The sequence below is a fragment of the Marmota marmota genome, unplaced genomic scaffold (genome assembly GCF_001458135.2).
Source record: "Marmota marmota marmota unplaced genomic scaffold, marMar, whole genome shotgun sequence".
In the NCBI taxonomy this organism is placed as follows: Eukaryota; Metazoa; Chordata; class Mammalia; order Rodentia; family Sciuridae; genus Marmota; species Marmota marmota.
In genome coordinates, this window is record NW_025999853.1 from 38,594,817 (window position 1) to 38,616,405 (window position 21,589).

Genomic DNA, 21,589 nt, shown 5'->3' on the forward strand with positions numbered 1-21,589 from the left:
GTATTACCACAATACTGTTTTCACTCCTGCGGCTTAACAGTAACCAGTATCAAATATCCTGTCCAAGTTTCTGAAGGTGGAGGGGATTTTAGACTTTGAGTGTATGCTACCTAATTGGTCTCTAGAAAGTTTGTGCTAATTTATATTCATGCGGCTACAGTATGGTTGATTTTCCTTATTGTGAAAAACTAGGAGTGATTTTTCAGTAATTTGATAAAAAGAAATAGTGAGAAATTGTGCTTTTAATTTGCAGGTTTTTTATTTCCAGTGACTTGAGTAGTCATAGGATTAGATGAGTTATTTGGTATATTTCCTATCTGCTCATTTTGTTTAGGGGTACTTGACTTTTTCTAATTGATGTATAGAAGGACGTTATGCTTTGGTAAGTTCTTTGCTGACTTCGCCAAAGTTATGGTTAATAAACAATTGAGAGTTTCTTCCACATTTTAAATCAGTTTTTGTATTTTATTTTTCTAGAAAACTGTCCATTTTACTTAAATATTTTACTTTTTAATTTTTTTATTTATATTTGACAGCGGGATGCATTGCAATTCATATTACACATATAGAGCACACATTTTTCATATCTCTGGTTGTATACAAAGTATATTCACACCAATTAGTGTCTTCATACATGTACTTTGGATAATAATGTCCAACACATTCCACCATCATTTCTAATACCATACCCCCTCCCTTCCCCTCTCACTCTTCTGCACTATCTAGAGTTCATCTAATCCGCCCACACTCCCCCTCACTACCCCAAATAAATATTTTAATATGCTTAGAGTAGTATGTAGTATTTTACACTGTTTCACCTGTTGTCCTGTATCATTTTTATTATTATGCATTTGCATTTGTCCCATGATTAGCATTGCCAGTATGTTGTATATTTCATTGGCCTCTTCTACTGGTTTTGTTCCAAGTCATTAATTTTTTTCTGCAGTCTCATAGTTTTTTTTTGTTGTTGTTGTTGTTTTGGTATTGGGGAGATTGAACCCAGGGATGCTTTACCACTGAGCCATATCCCTAACGGGTTTTTATATTGATACAGGGTCTCACTAAGTTGCTGAGGCAGGCCTCAAAATTTGCAATCCTCTTGCCTCAGCCTCACAAGTCATTGGAATCACAATAAGATTACAAGTGTTATAGATTTAAAAAAATTTTTTTTTTTTTGGTAGTTGTAGATGAACAGAATTCCTGTATTTGTTAAGTGATGCTAAGGATTGAACCCAGTGCCTCACCATGCTAGGCAAGCATTCTGCCACTGAACCACACTCCATCCTGTAACAGATATTTTTATTTAAATGAGAAAAATTTAGAATAGCTTTGGCCACGGTCCTTAAGTCAGTGTAATATTTTCATTGTCCTTAATTTCTAAGTAGTTTGATGGAAGGTTTTATATTTCTCCTTTGTTGTAAAAATTATTCAAATATTTATTGAACACTTGCTATGTATCAGGCAATACATCTGAACTAGACCAGACCCTCTTTCATAGAACTTAGAGAAGACTAGTATTATACGATTAGAAATTATAATGAGTGTTCTAAAATAATAAAACATAATTCTGTGAGTGTATAAGAACTTACCCTAAACTTGGGGAAGAAAGGTAGTCAAAGACTTCTTTAAGGAAATGGTTCTTAAACTAAGAAAAGAATGAGTAAAAGTTGATTAAGCATTGTCTAAAGTCTAGCTCTCCTAACGTGCTCTTCCTGATATATTCTATTGTGTGTGCTCCTCTTTCTACATCATCAGACTTTACTAATTGTTACTGTACTTCATGCCTTTTCCATTATATATTTTATTTTCATCCTTCCTTCCAGTTTGGAACAATAGAAGCCTATCTGACTAATGATTTACAAGGCTTACCTTACCTATTCCTTTAAGAGCGCAAAGGAACTCTATTTAGTTGCTTCAATTCACTCTTTGTGATTATAGATTTGGGCGAATAATCTTAGCATGTCTGACAAATTATATTTTTGTAATCCCTTATTTCTGATATTTGAAACTACACACTTATGATTTGGATATGAGATGTTACCACAAAAACTCCGCGTTAGGCAATGCAAGAATGTTTGAAGGTGAAATAACTAAAAGATTATGAGAGATATAACCTGAACAGTGGATAAAAGCCATTTGATAGATAAATAATTTGAATAGATAACGGGTGGGAACTGCAGGCAGGTTGGATGTAACTGGAAGAAGTAGGCCTGGGGGCATACCTTGGGGATTATATTTTGTCCCTGGCTCCTTGAGTTCTCTCTCTCTCTTTCTCTCCTTCCTGGTTGCTATGAGCTGAGTAGCTTTCCTCCACCCTGCCTTTCAGCCATAATATTCTGCCTTACCTCAGGCAGACAGCCGTGGAGTCAGCCAACTGAAATTCCAAGCCAAAATAACTTTTCCTCCTCTAAGTTGTTCTTACCAGGTATTTCAGTCACAGCAATAAAAAGCTGACTAACATTCCTGGCTTAACATTGTTTCAATGTAAATCATTTGACATTTGAAGATCCAGAAGTGGTAACACAAGTAGAAACTATACTTCAGATTTAATCTCTAGCAGTATGTGATACAATACTCTCCCATCATGCTGAGCAATAGCACAGCCCTATAGCCCTCAGTCAGCCAGGCAGTCATAAGTGTGAACAACTGATATTCTGCAGTGTACCATGATGCTAAGCAATGATGTTCAGTAGCTCTGTATTAAATGCATTTTAAACTTAAGGTATTTTTAATTTATGAAACTTTATTGGGATGTAACCCCCTCCTAAATTAAGAAGAATCTGTAGTTAAAATATGCACTCTGAGGGCTGGGGTTGTGGCTCAGTGGCAGAGTGCCTGCCTCGCACATGTGGGGCACTGGGTTCAATCCTCAGCACCACATAAAAATAAACAAACAAAATAAAGATATTGCATCCATCTATAACTAAAAAATATTTTAAAAAATATGCACTCTGAAATTTGGGTTAAAGGATGAATATATTAGGACTGAGGATGCAGCTCTTAGCATGTGCCAGGTCCTGGGTTAGATTCCCAGCACCATAAAAAACAAAGAGCTAAACTATAGTGGATCTCAACTGACTTATATTTACCAACCTTGTTACTAAAAGCCTTCCTGAGTCTAACCCTATCTGTGTTAGTTTTGTCAATGGGACAAAAATACTTGAAGAAATAACTTATGAGTAGCAAAGATTTTGGTTCATAGTTTCAGACATTTCAGCCCATTGGTCACTTGTCCTTATGGTGGCACAGCACATTATAGCAGGAGCATGTTGCAGAGCAAAGCTTTCACGTCATGGTGGGCAGGAAGCAAAAAAAAGTAAGGGGTCAGGGTCCCAATACCCACTTTGTGTGCATGCCCCAGTGACCCAATTTCCTTCCACTAGGCCATACTTTCACCTTTTCCCCATAGTGCCACAGGCTGGCAACCAAGTCTTTAACACATGGCCTTTGGCTGGACATTTAAGATCCAAACCATAATGTTATTCTTTTTCTTTTTGGTGGTACTGGGGATTGAACCCAAGGACACTCTACCACTGAGCTATATCCCCTGCCCTTTTTTATCTTTTGAGATATGGTCTCACTAAGTTGCCCAGGCTTGCCTCCAACTTGGGATCTTCTTGCCTCAGCCTCCCAAACCACAGGGATTACATGCACCACTGTACTCTGCACCTTAACACCATTTTTGTCACCCATCCAGTTTTTCACTATTTCCGAGTCTATACTTCTTCAAGGCAATTTAGTTGGTTAATTGGCTTTATGTAAAGTGCAGGTGCCCTCATCCTAACCACAGTCCTGAAATGTGATTATTAGTCTCACTTGCTATGTCAAAATAGAGTATAATCTCACAGCTAAAATGGGATGAGACTAAAATAAAACCCAAATCTCTGGTTCTATGGCCCACTTGTGTGTGTGTGTGTGTGTGTGTGTGTGGCCGGGGGGGGGGGGGAGAGATAGGGATCTCATCATAGTTGCTTTGGCTGCCCTTGAACTCCTGAGCTCAAGCAATCCTCCTGTTTTACCCTCCGAAGTAGCTGGGACTGCAGATAGGCAGCACTGCACCCAGCTTTATTAGTTTTTGTTGTGTGTGTGTTGGGTTTGAACCCAGGTGCATTTTATCACTAATCTACATTTCTAGTTCTCCCTTGCCCCTAGAGGCAAGATCTTGTGCTAATTTAATTAGCCTCCTGCTTCAATCTCCCAAGAAGCTGGGATTATAGGTGTATACTACCATGTCTAACTACATTTGAGTTGTCTTTCCATTTGATTTTTTAATTTTTTTTTAATTGTAGATGGACACAATATCTTTATTTTTATTTATTTTTATGTGGTGCTCAGGATCGAACCTAGGGCCTCACACGTGCGAGGCAAATGCTCTACCACTGAGCTATAACCCCTAGCTGCCCATTTGATTGTTCAAAGATAAATTTACACTTAAATGTGTAAAGCATAACTGTATTGGGTTGGTGGGGTTCCGTGAACTAACCCCAGGATCTTTCACACTAAGCATATACTCTACTACTGAGTTAGATACCCAGCTTTCAACTGTATAATTTTTTGACAACTGATACACCTATGTAATCCCTATCAAGATATAGAATATTTCCTTTACCCCCAAAAGTTCCCTATGTTCCTTCTCAGAAAATAGGGTGTCCCTCCCCTGTAAAAGTCAATATTTTAATTTTTTTCACGATTAGTTTTAACTGTTCAAGAACTTCATATAAATGAATAAAATAACATGTAATTTGACTTCTTCTGTTGAATTTATGAGTAGTTATTTCCTTTTTATATTACTGAGTATGAACATCACAAGTTGTTCAGCTGTTCTCTGATTAATGGGTATGTAGGTTAGATCATTCCTAGTTTGGAGCTTTTAAAATAATGCTGTTATGAATGTGTGTGTGTGTGTTGTTGTGATAGAACCAGCCCTTGCACATGCTAAGCACTGCTATGATCATTTTTTTTTTTAATTAGCTACAACTATGATCATTTTTTAACACACATTTTTGTGGAATTTATTTTCATTTCTCTTGGGTAAGTATGTAGGTTGAAATTTCTAGGTAAATTACAGAAAATGTTTGAAAATTTCCCCAAATAGGCTGATAAGATAGTTCATATCTATAATACCAGCTACTGAGGAGAATGAGTTAGGAGGATCCCAATTTGAGGCCAGCCTGGACAATTTAGTGAGATCCTCTCTCAAAATAAAATATAAAAAAAGCTGGAAAGGTAACCCAATAGTAGAGGTCTCTTGAACTCAATTTCTGATTAGGGCAGGGCAGGACAAATTTTCCCAGAGACAGTATTGTTTTACATTCTTCCCTAACAATGTATCAGTCATAATTTATTCCACATCCTTGTGAAGATTTGGTGTTGTCTGTCTTTTGGGTTTTAGCCATTCTGATGAATATGTAATGATAGCTCATTGTAGTTTTTTAAGTAAGAGTCCATCTTTGAATCATTTTCACTGGCATAAATAAAACTTGAAGCAGAGTTCATTGCTTCACACATTTCTAATTGATTTCTATTGTGATCAACTAGTGTTGTATGCCTTGGGTACAGGAGGAATGACAATACCTATCGCTGATTTAAGCCAGAATTCCCAAATAGCTAACTAGAATCACAAATGGAATACTGTATTTTAAAATATAACTTCTGTGATCCATTCCCAGGCCTCCTGAGCCAGACATCCCCAGGTGTCATCTGTAAGAAAATATTTAAGAAATTCCTTGGATGATTCAGATGATTAGCCAGCTTTGGTATAATAGTATTTCTCTTTCAGTTATCTCCCGTTTATAAGCCATGTAGTATAGTTAACTTGGCCTACTTGCTAGTTTATAAACATGCCTAGCATTTACCATTGTTGGCCTTGCTAATACTGATTTCCTAATCTATAGTGCTTCATGATACTTGAATCTTATCTTTATACTTCTGCAAATTTAGTGCATTACTCAAACTTCAGCCCAAGTTGCTCAGAGCCTTTTTAACTGAAGACAGTTTCTTCCTGTTCAGACTTTTTTTTTTACCTTTGAGACAGAGGACTGCTAAATTTCCCAGGCTGGTCTTAAACTCTTAATCCCACCTAAGTCTCCTCTAAGTAGTTGGGATTATAGGTGTATACCACCACACTATTTGTATTTTTTAATGGCACCTTTTAAATATGTATATTTTCCCTATAAGAAAGATTGGATTAGATCTTATTTATTTTGAATTTCCCAATGTTTTCAATGCTTACTGTGTATCAGATATTGCATTTTTTTTTAATGTTCCAATTTCCTTGTATTCCCTAACTTACTTTAATAGCAGGTTTCTTAAGTGAGAGTTATAAACTAAAAATGTTTTCAAAATAAAGAAAGTAATAATGTTATTATTGTTGTTGTTGAAAACATTTTTTGCTGTATTCATCTTAGTAACTAATACTTTTTAAAATTACTGAATTTATAATAAATGAAAAATTATATACTTGGCTTGAAAATGAATCTACTCTCCATCCTCTTTATAATTTTAAGATATTAGAGTGCTTACAATTACATGAAAAAAATTAGAATAAACAATTTAATTTACTTTTATATAAAAGAGATAAACTTGAAATTTTTAAGAACAGAATATTTTAATTTTTACATATTTTATTAAAAAACACACTTAGAGAAATAATAGTACATTAAATTTTCAAAGCGTCACCATACTATTCTGGTTTGTTTTGTTTTTATTTTTGTTTTTGTGGTGCTAGTATTTTTTTTTTTTTTTGCATATTAGTGCTCTACCACAGAGCTTATACCCTCAGCAATATTCTGAAAATGTACAAAATTCAAATGTCAAAATTTTACATTTCCCCCCAGAATAATGCAGAAGAAAAAAGGCCAGTAATTACAAATATGTATATTATGTAAAAAAAAAAAAAAAAAACCCTCTGTTTATCATGGGAATTAGTAACAATACAAAGAGTGAATGAATTATGACTGAATTTCATACCCTAATGGGTCAAGTCCCTGGTCTAGAAGCATTAAAGAGGATTCCCTTAACTTCTGCAGCAATTTCCTTAGTTCTTCCTTAGAAAATACCTGGTGTCAAAAAAGAAAAACAAAATTAAGAATGAGAAAAAAAGAATATGATCTTTTAGTTACCTAATTAATCTGATGATTTAAATTAATATAAGAAATTTCTTTGTATGATTTATATGAACAGAAGCTAGAAAATTAGAGTAGTTTAGGAACTTCAGGCTATTTCTCAGAGTCAGTCTATATATTTCTAACTGCTTATATGTTCATATACATATTTGGAAAAAAAGCACATACATTAAAACTAGACTGTTACTTTCAGGAAGGTCAAGAACAACTAAAATCCAAAAACAATAAAAAATGTAAGCATGTCTTCACAAAATTAAATATCACCATAAAGTATATCAAATCAATAAAATTTAAACAGCAAGCATTCTAGCACTTACCAGATAGAGTTTATGGCGCTCAGAGGATACCATATCTGCTAACTGCAGGCATTCCTGATACTGACCAGTACTATGCAATATGGTGTGAAGCAGAAAACACAACATTGGCAAACATAGCTTTCTCAATAAAACCATCTGATGTGTTCTTTCATGGTCTTCCTCAGCATCCTACAAACAGACATCAAGTCATCATTTTAACAACTTTAAGCTAACTATCCTTACAAATGGAAAAGGCATGTACAGTTGGTCCTGTGCATTAATTGGTTCCAAATCTCTAGATTCAACCAACCATAGAAAGTAAATAGATATTTGGGGTAAAAAGTTGCAACGGTACCGAACATATACAGACTTTTTGTTCTTGTCGTTATTCCTTAAACAATATAATATAAGAACTAATTACATAGCATTTACATTGTATTAGGCATTATAAATAATCTAGAGATGATTTAAAGGATATGGGAGGATAGGAGCAGGTTATATAAAATATTATGCCATTTTATATAACAGATTTGAATATATGTAATTTTATTATCCACAGGGATTTTCTAACCAAACCCTCATAGATGCTGAAGGATGACTGTGCTGAATCAAAATCAAAACAGGTAGAGGCTAGGCCTGGGGTCGTGGCTCAGTGGTAGAGCGCTCGCCTAGCACGTGCAGGGCCCTGGGTTCCATCCTCAGCACCACATAAAAATAAATAAATAAGAGTATTGTGTCCAACTACAAATAAAAAATAAATATTCAAACAAAACAAAACAAAACAAAAAACCAGGAAGAAGCTAAAGTTTTTCGGTTTTGGCAGTGCTGGGGATTGAACCCAGGGCCTCACACAAGCCAGGCAAGTGCTCAACCACTGAGACCTTTAAAAAAAAAAAAAAAAAAAAAATTTGTTTTGAGATAGGATCTCATTAAATTGCCCAAGTTGGGCTTGAATTTGTAGTGCTCCTCCCTCTACCTCCCCAAAAGCTAGGATTATAGGTATGTGCTAATTATCCTAAGGCTTATAATGCCTATTAAAAATAAAATGAGGCAAGGTTTTAATCATGTTATGTAGCAAACAAAATTTTATGCCAAAAAAGTATGAAGATGAACAAGGTATACAAGAGAGGGAACAGAATAATGAAAATGCTATTGAGTGTATTTCTAATAAATTTAATATCTATAATAACAACATGCATAAAAAGAATAAGAGAAACTGAATACCATCAGAACAAAAAGCAGAATAGAAAACATCACCACACTTTACTGGATATGTACAGATGTAATTACAGATAGATCTAAGGAGATGTGAAAACACACACCAAACTGACAGCAGTTAAACTTGGGAAAAATGGTTAGGATGCAGAGAAGGGTGCACAGGGGAAAGAACTATGTGGCAACTTTCTAGTTTTTTCCACAAGGAGAATGAATTTATGATTTTCTTGTATAATTTAGAAAAACTGACAAAACCTATAGTTATGAATATAATTAATGAGAGAAGAGATATATGAGGATAATCTTATGTAGAAAAAAAGTTAAGTATTTTTTTCTGGATTTTTCTAAAGCAAAACTGCAGAAATAAAAGAGTAGCCCTTTTATGCTCACTGTTTTCTCACTACACACTTGAAAATTAAAATAGTGAAAATAATAAAAACACACACAAACACATTAAAATTTCTGAAATAATCTTTAAAACAAAAAGGAAGGGCTGGGGTATATCTCAGTGGTGGAACATGTGTCTAGCATGCATGAGGCCCTGAGTTTGATTCCTAGCATAACAAAAAGAAAAATCAGAAGGAAACACATAGAACTCATCGTGTAAAATACAACAAAACAGAATAGCCAGGACAAAGTAAAGCAATAACTGGTCCTTTAAAAAGCTTAATAAAATATCTCAAAATATTTCTTGGGAGAGGCTATAAAACTAAATTGCTAAAACATTTTCAAATATAGATATAAATGGAGTAAAGCAACAAAATGTGGCTTGGTTATTCTACCAAGAAGTAACGTACTAACTTAGGCTAACCTACCTAACTTATGCCAGGTTTCCACACACAAGAAAAATATTGCCCATTAATCTTTTAGTCTTGTTTTGAGGTATAAATACATAAAAGCAAATATTAAAATATATGCCTCATATTTTCTTCTTTTTTTTTTTTTTTGTACTGGCAATTGAACTCGGGGGCACTCGACCACTGAGCCACATCCCCAGCCCTATTTTGTATTTTATTTAGAGACAGGGTCTCACTGAGTTGCTTAGTGCCTCGCTATTGTTGAGGCTGCCTTTGAACTCAAGATCCTCCTGCCTCAGCCTCCCGAGTTGCTGGGATTACAGACATGTGCCACGGCACCCAGCCATATTTTCTTAGCTTTAAAAATGAAAGCACTTTCATTTATTTTCTCAAGGTGAGGCACTCACTGGGGAAAAAGGAAGGGAGGGAAATAAAAGGTACTAGAGAATGAGAATGATCAAATATGTTTAAGTACAAATATGACATAATAAATCTACTATTATATATAATTACAATGCACCAATAAAAAAGATAAGGTACTCACTAGATTATCTAAATGTGTTAGATTTAAAATGCAATTTAAAACACCTCAAATTTTTACTCATTATTCATATTACTGACCCCTCTAGAGGCAGAACCTATTAAGAATGATAAGAGAACTGTTGCTTTCTGGGGCTTTCCATTTATGCTCTAGTATAGTCTTTCCCCTATGCTAAGGAGGTAAAGTACCCCTGGTTCTTGGATTGCTTGTTACCTAAAAGCTATAAAAGGTACCATAAGATGAATTGTGGTACCTGCTCCTCCTAAATCCTATTGTTGCTGCCACAGTATCAGGGAGTGGTGCAAGTGATCTCTTTTCCTATGATTCCCATGGCAGTGGACAGCTTGCTATCAACCATTCAGAATCACACCAGATGGACCTAGACATTTGCCACAAGGAAAAAGAAATAAACTGCTCTGCCACAACCTATTTCTCTTGTATGAATAATTAAAAGCTTTAAAATATACTAGAACATTTAAAACAAAAAATTCTTTTCACCAAGGGCATACAGTGCCTTCTATGTGAGAAAAACTCATTGACTGACATGGCGACAGCAGAAGTCTACCTCTATTGACATTATGGAAATAACTAATCTGAAAAAAGTGCATTCACTCCAATAATGTAGTGCCATTTATTTACCAAATGCCTTGTATGTGCTAGACATTAATTTAAGTGTCAGGGTCAAAGAAGTGAAGAATACAAGGTTGCTCTCTTTATAAAGGTTATACTGTACTGGGAGTAGACTCAAAAATAAATAAATAAAATAAAGGTATTGTGTCCATCTACAATATTTAAAAATAAATACACAAATATAGGATGGTTAGGGCTGGGGCTATACAGCTCAGTGGTAGAACATTTGGCTAGCATGACAAGTTTGATTCCCAGCACTGCCAAAAACAAACAAGGGTGACTTGATTGGGGGCAGAGATTCTCTAAGGAAACTATTTGAGGAGACTGTTGAGAGAATTAAGAAGCTACCTAGGCAGATATCTTGGGGAAAGAGCATTCTAGGCAGAGGGAGAGTTGCAAAGAGATCCAGAAATCAAGAACATAATGAGGAGCAGGAGGATATAAGACTGGCAGGTAGTTAAAACAAACAAACAAACAAAAAACGGCAAATGTACAGTCTTATATGTCAAGAAGAGAACTAAGGATTTTATTCAAGTTATAATGAGAAACTATCAGAAAGTTCTTGGTAAGAGAGTGACATATTTCATTTTTAAATGATCACTAATTGATAAACAAGGAAATAATAATATAAAGAAGAATGGGGCGGGTAGAGTAGTGGCTAGGCGGTAGAGAGTTTGCCTAGCACGTTTGAGGCCCTGGGTTCGATCCTCAGTACCACATAAAACAATAAATAAAATAAAGGTATTGTGTCCAACTACAATTAAAAATAAATACCAAAAAAAAAAAAAAAAAGAACGGGAAGCAAAGGAGACACAGTAGAAGCTTAGACTAGAATGTAGCAGAAGTAGAAGTAGAGGTAGTTGTAGTAGTAAAAAGTAGGTATAGATGAGATGCCTACTCCACTTCTGCTGCCAACCTTCTGTGCCACCTGCCTTCAATACTAATAGGAACATTCTACAGCTACTTAAAAACTTGAGGTGTTCCTATACTAAACTGTGTGTAATGCCAGGAATATCGTGTATAGTTGTGTACTATACAAGGGCACCTGGTCAAGTGAGTGAGTGAAGCTGAAATCTAGCTTATGCTTCATTCTACAGGTCATGTGTACCTAGCATGGAACCTATCTGTGTAAGGGAAGGGGTTCAATTTTCTAATTTACACACAAATAATATATGTGCTAGCAGGAACCCTAGATAATTCCCTACTTTGTTGAATATTAAATATCTAGGAGTATTAAACTAAACTCAATAGAGTAATTAAAATACCATTATCATTTGACTGTTAAAGGAATCTTCTTTTCTGGATTAGTTTTAAAGAAATGACTAAGACCAAATACTGATTTATAAAATGCTCCATAAAACAATACAATATCATTTGTTGCCTGCCAATCCAACATCATTTTTATGAGACTATTTTGTGGCTTTCATTATTTAATCTACTAAGATTAATTAATCAGAATAATAAAGACTTATTCATCAACAAGACACTCAAGTTGTTTCAAAATTCAAGTAACAATTAGCATTTTGTAACAGGAAAATTTTATTTTCACTAACACCAGCATGAATCAGAAGATAGGTTTATCCTAAGGAAACTGCTGAAGGTTTAAAACTAGTCAGGGGAGTTCTATTATGAACTTTAGGATTAAAAGTTCAAGATCATTAATCTAAGTTTCAAGATCATTAATCTAAGCCAGGCACACTGGTGCACGCCTGTAATCCCAAAAACTCACAAGGTTGAGGAGGATCTTGAGTTCAAGAACAGCCTCAGCAACTTAGCAAGATCCTAAGCAACTCAGTGAAACCCTGTCTAAAAATAAAAAAAGAGCTGAGGATGTAGCTCAGCATAAAGTGCCCCCAGGTTCAATCCCCAGTAAAACAAAAACAAAACATTAATCTATCAGTAATAACAGCAAACAGAGGTTCCAATCTAGTTTCAAGTTTCTAGGGAAACTAGAAGAGGTAGATATCTATAGTAGCTAAAATTAATTAAAGAATAAGAGGATATTAGGAGTGGCAGAAGAAAAAGTATCAAGAACACTGTTGTTCTCCATTCAAAATAAATATCCAATAATCTAAAATTTCCAGTTTTTCTTGATTATCTGTCTGCAGAGGGAAAACTGAGCTACCATTCTGTCATGTCCCTGGATAAGGCCTTAGTGTTTCTCTCTGATACTATCATTGTAGTATCCTTCCTTTCCCCATTTTACCTCATCCAAATTCTACCCATTTGTTCAAGATTCAATCGAATGCTACTTTCAAGCTTCCTGTCCATAGCCCTTCCAGGTTAAAAAACAATCCTGTTTTCCTCCTCCTTTTTTTCCTCTAGTGTGGGCCTCACTCATGCTAGGGAAGCTTTCTATCTTCTGAGTTATATTCCCAGCCCAAAACAATCTTTTCTTTACTTGAACTTAAAAAAAAAAAATACTTAATTTGTACTGTCCTTATGGCATTTAATACTTTTCTAACTGGTTCTCAGTCTAGGTCACACATTAAAGTTTCTAGGTGATTATAAAACAAACAGTGTAGCCCTTCCTCAAACTAATTAAACCATAATTTCTGGGGATGGAACCTTGTACTTTTAAAAAAGCTCGTCAAGTCATTTAAATGGACACCTTAGAAGTGAAAGTCACTGATGTATGTATGTCTTATGCTGCTAGAATTACCTATCTATAAATTAAGTCAAATACATGTATAATTAAAATTTTAGGTCCAGAATTTTAAAAATAAAATTCTACTATCCTGTGTGAACATATTAAATGTGAAGTAATAGTTTTTTTTTTTTTAAAGAGAGAGAGAGAGAGAGAAATTTTTTTTTTTTTAAAATATTTATTTTTTAGTATTCGGCGGACACAACATCTTTGTTTGTATGTGGTGCTGAGGATCGAACCCGGGCCGCACGCATGCCAGGCGAGCGCGCTACCGCTTGAGCCACATCTCCAGCCCTGAAGTAATAGTTTATCCAAGAATATATGTGATATTTAGTTATAACTACAAAGGTTATCTAAAATCTGTAGATTCTTCTATTCAGAAAGAGCACATCTGACAATATAATGTATTTTTTTTTTCAGCTATATGCAATACACACAGCTTACCTCTCTGACATCTACCATCCAACCTCCATCAACAAACAATAAGACATTGTACATTTTTTCCTTCACATCAGCAGTTAGTGCATCCAAATGTCCTTTCCAAATACTGTAATCCATCTACAAGACAAACACGAGGCAGACATAATGAACAAAAATCAATAAATAATGTATTTTTAGTATACAGGCAGAAATATACACGTGGAACATCATTCAAGAGTTGGTGTTTCAGTAGCCAAATATTATATCAACAGACAGCAGTTGAATAAAATGATTAAATGTTAACTTCGTAAATAAATGCTAATGATACCTGAAGGTATTTTTCAAGATTAATTATCCACAGAGAAGTAAACAGCTGGGTGCAATGGTGCAAGCCTATAATCCCAGCTACTCGAGAGGCAGGAGTTTGATCAGGTTTGAGGCTAGCCTTGGCAACTTAGTGAGACTGTCTCAAAATACAAAGTAAAAAGGGCTAGGGAGGTAGTTCAGTGGTACCTGAGCAATCCCCAGTCCCAGCGTAGGGGAAGGGAGGTAACAAAACAGATGGCTTTTTTTTTTTTTTTAAATGTCACTTTTTTTTTTTTTTTTAAATATTTATTTTTTAGTATTTGGCGGACACAACATCTTTGTATGTGGTGCTGAGGATCGAACCTGGGCCACATGCACGCCAGGCGAGCGCGCTACCACTTGAGCCACATCCCCAGCCCCAACAGATGGCTTTTTTTCAAAGTAGAACATTAACACAAAGATTACCTGTTATAGTAACATAGCTGCTGAAAAAATGACCTTTATAAATGCTAACATACATTTTTAAGATGCAACAGACTCATCCTAGATCCATATTCAACTTACTTCGTACTTCTTTTCTTTATGTTCATAAGCCACTTTCTCAGTAAAAGTTGGCTGGGGTATCAGAGTAGGTTTTTGTGGAGCTGAATTCATATGCTTAAACCATTCATTAAACGTTTCATGGGCTTCCTAAAACGTAAATTGGAAAAAAATGTTTTCCACATTTATTATTCAACAAAGCTTTTAAAAATTTTGGTTCTTAGAAATAATTCTGCAGCACCAAAATACAAAATTGTTCAATATTTATTTTTTCACACACAACAAAAATGACTGGAATATATTAATGTTTTATCAAATGACAAATACCACCAAAATATATAGCATCTACTTCTATCTCAGCATCCTGTTTATTTATGTATCTTGACATTTATCGTTCTATGAAGTAGGCATGTTATCTTATCTACCTTCTTTATTGGCCTACTGTCTTTAAGAGGGCAAAGAGAAGAGTACTATCCACAAATTTAGCTCTGTGACCTTGCCCACTATAATCACTTGATTACTTGTTTAATAAAATTTGAATGAATATGTTGTTATTTTAGTCCCAACAAATCTAGAATATTTTGCTATCCTCAGTTATTGCCAAAAGCAAAAATATTAAAAGTTGAGACAAGCAATCATAGAATCTTTTTTCTTTTCCCCAACTCTTCAGAGCATTTACTTTGAAGCCTGAATCATGGCAGCTCAGAGGCACATGGTTTCATCATAAGAGGATTCATGAATCTTAAAAAAAAAACACATCAGTTTCTGGGGCTGGGGCTGTAGCTCAGTGGTAGAGCACTTGCCTTGAACGTGTGAGGCCCTGGGTTCGATCCCCAGCACTACATAAAAAAGAATAAATAAATAAAATGAAGATATTTTGTCCATCTATAACTAAATTTTTTTTTTTTTAAATCCTTCTTTAAAAAAAAAAAAGAAAGAAGAAAGAAAACATCAGTTCCGGATATCATATATGCTATCTGATCTTGGCTGGTTAACAATGAATAGAGAATCGCGATAATGAAGATAAGGTCATGATTTCAATTCTCTGTAGATCAGTCATTACTATAGTCACAAGAGAGATAAAATTGATCAATCATTACTTTAAAATTTAAACTCTGAAAGTGAATCAGAAAAGTTGTTACTAAAATTGTGGTTTTCTTTTCAATCTCACCAAATAAGCTCTAATGCACAAATGTTCTCTGATAGCATTATCGTCTTCAGCAGGAAGTGGACTTTCCATTCCTTGTTCCTCCCACTGATTATAGATTTCTGCTATAGAATCCTGAGGAATTTTCACAAATACTTCTTTTGCAGCTTCATGCTTTTTAGATGCTGTGAAAAAAGAACGTACAATTTTCACCAAACTTCTTTGTAATGTTTCTCAAAGAGTCAAATAATTGGTTTAACTTTTATAGTGAGCTGCAACCATTTCAGGACCCAAGGTATTTCTATTAAAGGTCTTAATGATATTCCTACCCAATGGGCTGGCTCTTTTCATATCTCCATGGAATGATAACATAAAAGGAGATATTAAATGCAGTTATATTTTTCAAAGTCTGTCAGCCATGACAGTATATGCAAAATTGGCTAGGATAACGAAAATCCACCTTTGTAAGTTTTTGCATAACAAATTGGATATGTAAAAGAATAGGTGGGCTATGCACAGTGGTACACACCTGTAATCTTAACAACCTGGCAGAAGCAGGAGGACTGCAAGTTCAAGGACAGCCTCAACAACTTGCAAGACCCTCAGCAACTTAGTGAGACCCTGCCTCAAAGTAAAAAGTAAAAAGGGATGGAGATATGACTCAGTGGTAAAGTGCTCCTGGTTCAACCACCTAGTACCAAGAAAGGAATAGCTGGGTCTTCTCACCCTCAATAGAAAGATTAACGAAACAAAATTCAAAGGTATGTGGATCTGACCAAAGAATAAAAACAAAATACCTAAGAATTTTCTCATTATTGCATTGCCTTGTTTCAGTGCTTCTGCCCTCTGTGCTGGGTCAAATACCAACCAGTCAATTACATCAATCTTTAAACGGTCCTCCTATTCATTTAAAGAGAGAAAAAAGGGAAAAAGAAACATCAATTTTACTTCTAGGATAATCTGCAAATTAGTAAAACTAACTTATATCTGTGCTTCTAATAAACATCATTTTCCCTTGAATTATTTAAAATTATGAAAAAAAAATCTAACTTTCCTTAATTTATTTTCCTACTTAATAGCTCTCTATCAAATTATAGAAAAAAATTCACTGGACTATAATATTGGAATTATATGTTGTATGCCCCACCAATTTAACCATATGCATTTTGGGGGAGGGGGTGCCAGGGATTGAACTCAGGGGCACTCGGCCACTGAGCCAGATCCCCAGCCCTATTTTGTATTTTATTTAGAGACAGGGTCTCACTGAATTACTCAGCACTTCGGTTTTGCTGAGGCTAGCTTTGAACTTTTGCTGAGGCTGGCTTTGAATTTGAGATCCATGGGCTGGGAATGTGGCATGCGTGCAGCCCGGGTTCGATCCTCAGCACCACATGCAAATAGGGATGTTGTGTCCGCCAAAAGCTAAAAAAATAAACATTAAAATTCTCCCTCCCTTCCTCCGCACCCCCTCTCTCTTTAGGAAAAAAAAAAAAAAAGAGAGATCCTCCTGTCTGCGCCTCCCGAGCTGCTGGGATTATAGGCATGCACCAACATGTCTGGCAACCATGATTTTTTTAAAGAGCTACTTTAAAATTATTTTCTTGTCAGGCAAGATGGTGCACACCTATAATCCCAGTAACGTGGGAGACTGAGTTAGGAGGATCACAGTTCAAAGTCAGCTTCAGAGATCTAGTAAGGCCCTAAGCAATTCAGCATGACCCCGCCTCAAAATAAATAAATAAATAAATAAATAAATAAATAAATAAATAAATAAGGGCTGGGGATGTGGCTCAGTGGTAAAGTGCCCCTGGGTGGGGTTAATCATCAGTACCAAAGAAATAAATGCAATAAAATTGGTTTTTTACTTAGATATAACTTTTCTCCTGAAAATAAAAGAGTTAGTGATTTATAAAAGAATCATCTAGAATAATCTCAGGAACGAAAAGCCAATGCTCAGACTTGTTCTATTACAGAAACTTCTTTTCACATACTACTAATATAAATAATCCCTTATGTAAGACCTTAAATTTGTAAAAAGCCTGGGTTGACAAAAAAAAAAACATTCTTATTTAAGAACAACTATTTCGGGCTGGGGTTATGGCTCAGTGGTAGAGTGCTTGCCTAGCATGTGTGAGGCACTGGGTTCAAATCTCAGCACTACATAAAAATAAATAAACAAAAAGGCAGTGTGTCTATGTGCAACAACAAAAAAAAATTAAAACAAAACAATTATTTCTGGGGGACAGGGGTGACAAGCAGAAACTATATATTTTAAGATAGAAATTCACCAAGAAACAAGATGAAGGATTAGAAGTTACAATACCCCTCAGCCCCTACCCCATGCCCCAAATTACCTCTGTAGTGGCAGTATCTAGGGATGGAGCCAGGTCATGATGACTAAATTCACCATCATCTTTCTTTCGAATATTTTCAACTACAGTTTTTGTTATTGTCGCAACATCCAAATCTAAAAAGAGTTTTTTAAAGTAACAAAAAACAAAGAATAATCATTTATTCTAATATTCTCTAAACAGCTACAACAGTTTGGTAAATTCAAAACATTTTTTTTTTTTTTCAGTGCTGGGGATTGAAGCCTTGCATGCTGGGCAAGTGCTCTACCACTGAGCTACACTCCCAGTCCCTGGAACAATTTTTTAAAAACTGGTGGCACATTGTGGCACACGCTTATAACCCCAGTGTCTCAGGAGGCTGAGGCAGGATGATGTCAAGTTCAAGACCAGTCTGGGCAATTTAGCAAGACCCTATTAAAAACTAATTCAAAAAGAGCTTGGAAATGTGACTTAGTGGTAGAGTACCTTGGGTTAAATTTCCAGTATTGAAGGGGGATATTGATACACACACACACACACACACGTATATTTACATAAAATCTGTAAAATCTAAAAGACATTATAAAAGAAAATGCCAAAATTTTAAAAATATACACATTACGGTGTAAGTTATTTTATACATAAAAGAGAATGTCATTGAAATTTTTATTCCTCCTGCTCTCCAAGAGAAATAAGATTCAAAACTTAAAGGACAAATGTTATAAGAAACAACATGAAAATTTGACTATGAAGACCAATGGATGACTTACTCAACCATTTTTACCTGCTTCCTTAGCCAGCTCCAGGCAATGATGGCGTTGTTCAAATTCTGTAACACCTTCCAAAAATAAAGCATATTGGGCAACGGCAAGATCTTGAGGCAAATGACAGGTATAAAAGGCTATAAGATTTGTATGTTTCTCATTTATTAAAAGCTGAAAATAAGAAAAAGAGCAAAGTAGGTTAATAATAAAGAAAGTTCTAGGATCAATAGTGCTTTTATAAAAGTTTACTTCAAAATTTCAAATATATTTAGGAGAGATTCAAGAGATATGGATTTGTACTACTAATCAGAATAATTTTAAACTCCAAGAATGTATTCAGGAGCAGAGTGGAGGAGGGGGGAAGGGGGAAGGGAGGAGAGGAAGAAAGGGGAAGAAGTGGGGAGTGAAGTTGACCAAATTATGCTATGTGTATGTATGAACATATCCCAATGCATTCTACTTTCATATATAACTATGTACCAATTAAAAGTGAATAAACAGAAGGAAGAACAATAGAGAAGAGGAAGGTGAGCAGAGGGAGGGAAAGGGAAAATACTGGAGACTGAAATGGAGCAAACTATGTTATATGCAGTAATGGCTATGTTGAACCCTACTATCATGTGAAACTAAAATGTACTAATAAAGACAAACACATTCAGGAAAATTCAAAAATCTCTTAGGGATTCAGATGACTTTCCTACCACTGGGTATTAAAATAACATCATCTGAATTTTTGTTTTCATTACAACATTAAAAAAAAGAATCAAGATATGGATTCTCATAGTTTACCTGTATGTATGTCTTCAAAATTTCAATAGAAACTTCTTCCTTCATAGGAAAAAAGACATAATTCAATTATGAATACAAATGTTTACAGGTACCAGTAATAAAGTCTCCAATAAAAATTCTGCTGTTAAGTGATTTAATAATTTAAACATTTATCAATGAGGATAATTATACACCAGGCTAAGTCCTTGGCAAGGGTCATATGTTGCCTAATTTTATGTTATAACTTTTTGTGGGTAGTTACCATTATCATTCACATTTTTTAAAAAAATATTTACCTTTTAATTGTAGTTGGACACAATACCTTTGTTTTGTTTATTTTTATGTGGTGCTGAGGATCAAATCCAGGGCTTAGAATGTACTTGACAAGTGCTCAACTGCTGAGCCACAACCTCAGCCCCATCATTCACATTTTTACAGAGGAAGAAACAAAGACCCAGGGAATTTTTATTTACACAGAATAATAAAGATAGAAGTTGCTGAGTAAGGAGGTGAACTCCATATTCTTACTCCACTGTTTTGCTTCTACATGTTCTTCCCCAAATATTATCAAACATTCTGAAAAAAAGAAATAAGCCAGACATGGTCATGGAATCTAAGCAACTGGTGGGGGAGTGGCAAAGGGTACTGAGGCAGGAGGATTGCCAAACTGAAGGACAGTCTTGGCAAGAGAAGAGACCCTGTCTCAAAATAAAATGAAAATCAGGGGCTGGGGTTGTGGCTCAGTGATAGAGCACTTGCCCAGCATGTGTGAAGCACTGAGTTTGATCCTCAGCACCACATAAAAATAAAATAAAGGTATTGTGTCCACCTACAACTAAATATATATATATATATATATATATATATATATATATTAAAAAANATATATTAAAAAAAAAAAAAAAAGAAAGAAAATCACGGCTGGGGATATAGCTCAGTGGTTGAGTGCTTTCCTAGCATGTGTGAGGCCCTACACTCAATCCTTAATACTCTCTCTCTCTCTCTCTCACACACACACACACACACACACAATGAAAGAGAGAAGAAAGGTTTTAAATCTCATATAGAACTTAGACTGGTTCAGTCAGATCAGATGGTTGATTTAAAGATGTATACGAGAGCATGGTGGCACATGCCTATAATCCTAGCAACTTGTGAAGCTGAGGCAGGAGGATCACAAGTTCAAGACCAGCTTCAGAAATTTAGTGAGGCCCTAAATAAGCGACTTAGTGAGACCCTGTCTCAAAATAAAAAATAAAAAGGACTGGGTTCAAGTCCCAGTACCAAAAAATTAAATTAAAAAGTAAAGTTGGTTACCAGTAAGGATGAAATTCTTAAAAATCAGTTAACCATCAGCATTGTGTGGCCACAAACAGAACTCTAAGCATCACTCACAGTGAATTATCATTGAATGGCCATGTGAAACTATATGGAAGCCTTCTGCACACTTATCACCATTTCTAGAAAAGAGTGACAAAAATATAATGTGTTTTCCCAATAATAGGCAAATAGCCATCAACTCTGCACTGAAGGATAAATTGTTCACTTTTATTTACTTTGGTCTGTAGTCCCAGAGTTCGGAAAAACAAAATGAGGTGAGTCATAAAGCGGAGGAGGTGTCCAGGTAGATTGCTTCTGCTTTTGGAAAGCCATTTGCTAAACTCATCCATTAAACCTACAAGCCATGAAAGCAAAGATTCAACAACAGAATTAAAATCAAGGGAGAAATAAACATTACCAAGAATATTTTATCTCACTAATAAAGTGCTATTAAGTCACTGTCTCATTGTTAGAAGCCATCATATAACTCTCTATATCCTCTTAAACAAGTAAAAAGTTGCATTAAAATAGGTGAATACTTAAAAACATTAAACGATGTCATGAATAGTATGCATTGTTTTGGCAACTTTTATACTATAAAAAGTGAAGAACTCAAAGTAAAATAAGATTATATCTTACCATCAATGTCTCCCAGGATAAGGAACTTTTGAACTATATGATAATGTTCTTGATTCTCTTCCAGAACTCTCTGAAAAATTTTTTTACATTTTCCATTAATCTTCT

General features: G+C 35.1%; 1 protein-coding gene and 1 non-coding gene across 2 annotated transcripts in view; both read right to left on the reverse strand.

The window, feature by feature from the left end:
• Positions 1–6,588: 6,588 nt before the first annotated feature.
• Nup107 (nucleoporin 107) overlaps positions 6,589–21,589 on the reverse strand; it is a 45,891-nt gene continuing 30,890 nt past the window's right edge. The window contains exons 16-26 of the mRNA XM_048808302.1: positions 21,485–21,554; positions 21,082–21,200; positions 19,547–19,585; positions 18,778–18,928; positions 18,018–18,130; positions 16,461–16,563; positions 15,688–15,848; positions 14,541–14,666; positions 13,695–13,808; positions 7,442–7,609; positions 6,589–7,058 (exon numbers count right to left, since the gene is read on the reverse strand). Coding sequence (XP_048664259.1) covers positions 6,951–7,058; positions 7,442–7,609; positions 13,695–13,808; positions 14,541–14,666; positions 15,688–15,848; positions 16,461–16,563; positions 18,018–18,130; positions 18,778–18,928; positions 19,547–19,585; positions 21,082–21,200; positions 21,485–21,554 — 1,272 coding nt within the window. The 3' untranslated portion in view covers positions 6,589–6,950. The remainder of the gene's footprint in view (positions 7,059–7,441; positions 7,610–13,694; positions 13,809–14,540; positions 14,667–15,687; positions 15,849–16,460; positions 16,564–18,017; positions 18,131–18,777; positions 18,929–19,546; positions 19,586–21,081; positions 21,201–21,484; positions 21,555–21,589) is intronic.
• Positions 15,167–15,256, reverse strand: LOC125618243. The gene has a single exon (XR_007349504.1). It is a non-coding gene; the product is annotated as a small nucleolar RNA SNORD105 (small nucleolar RNA).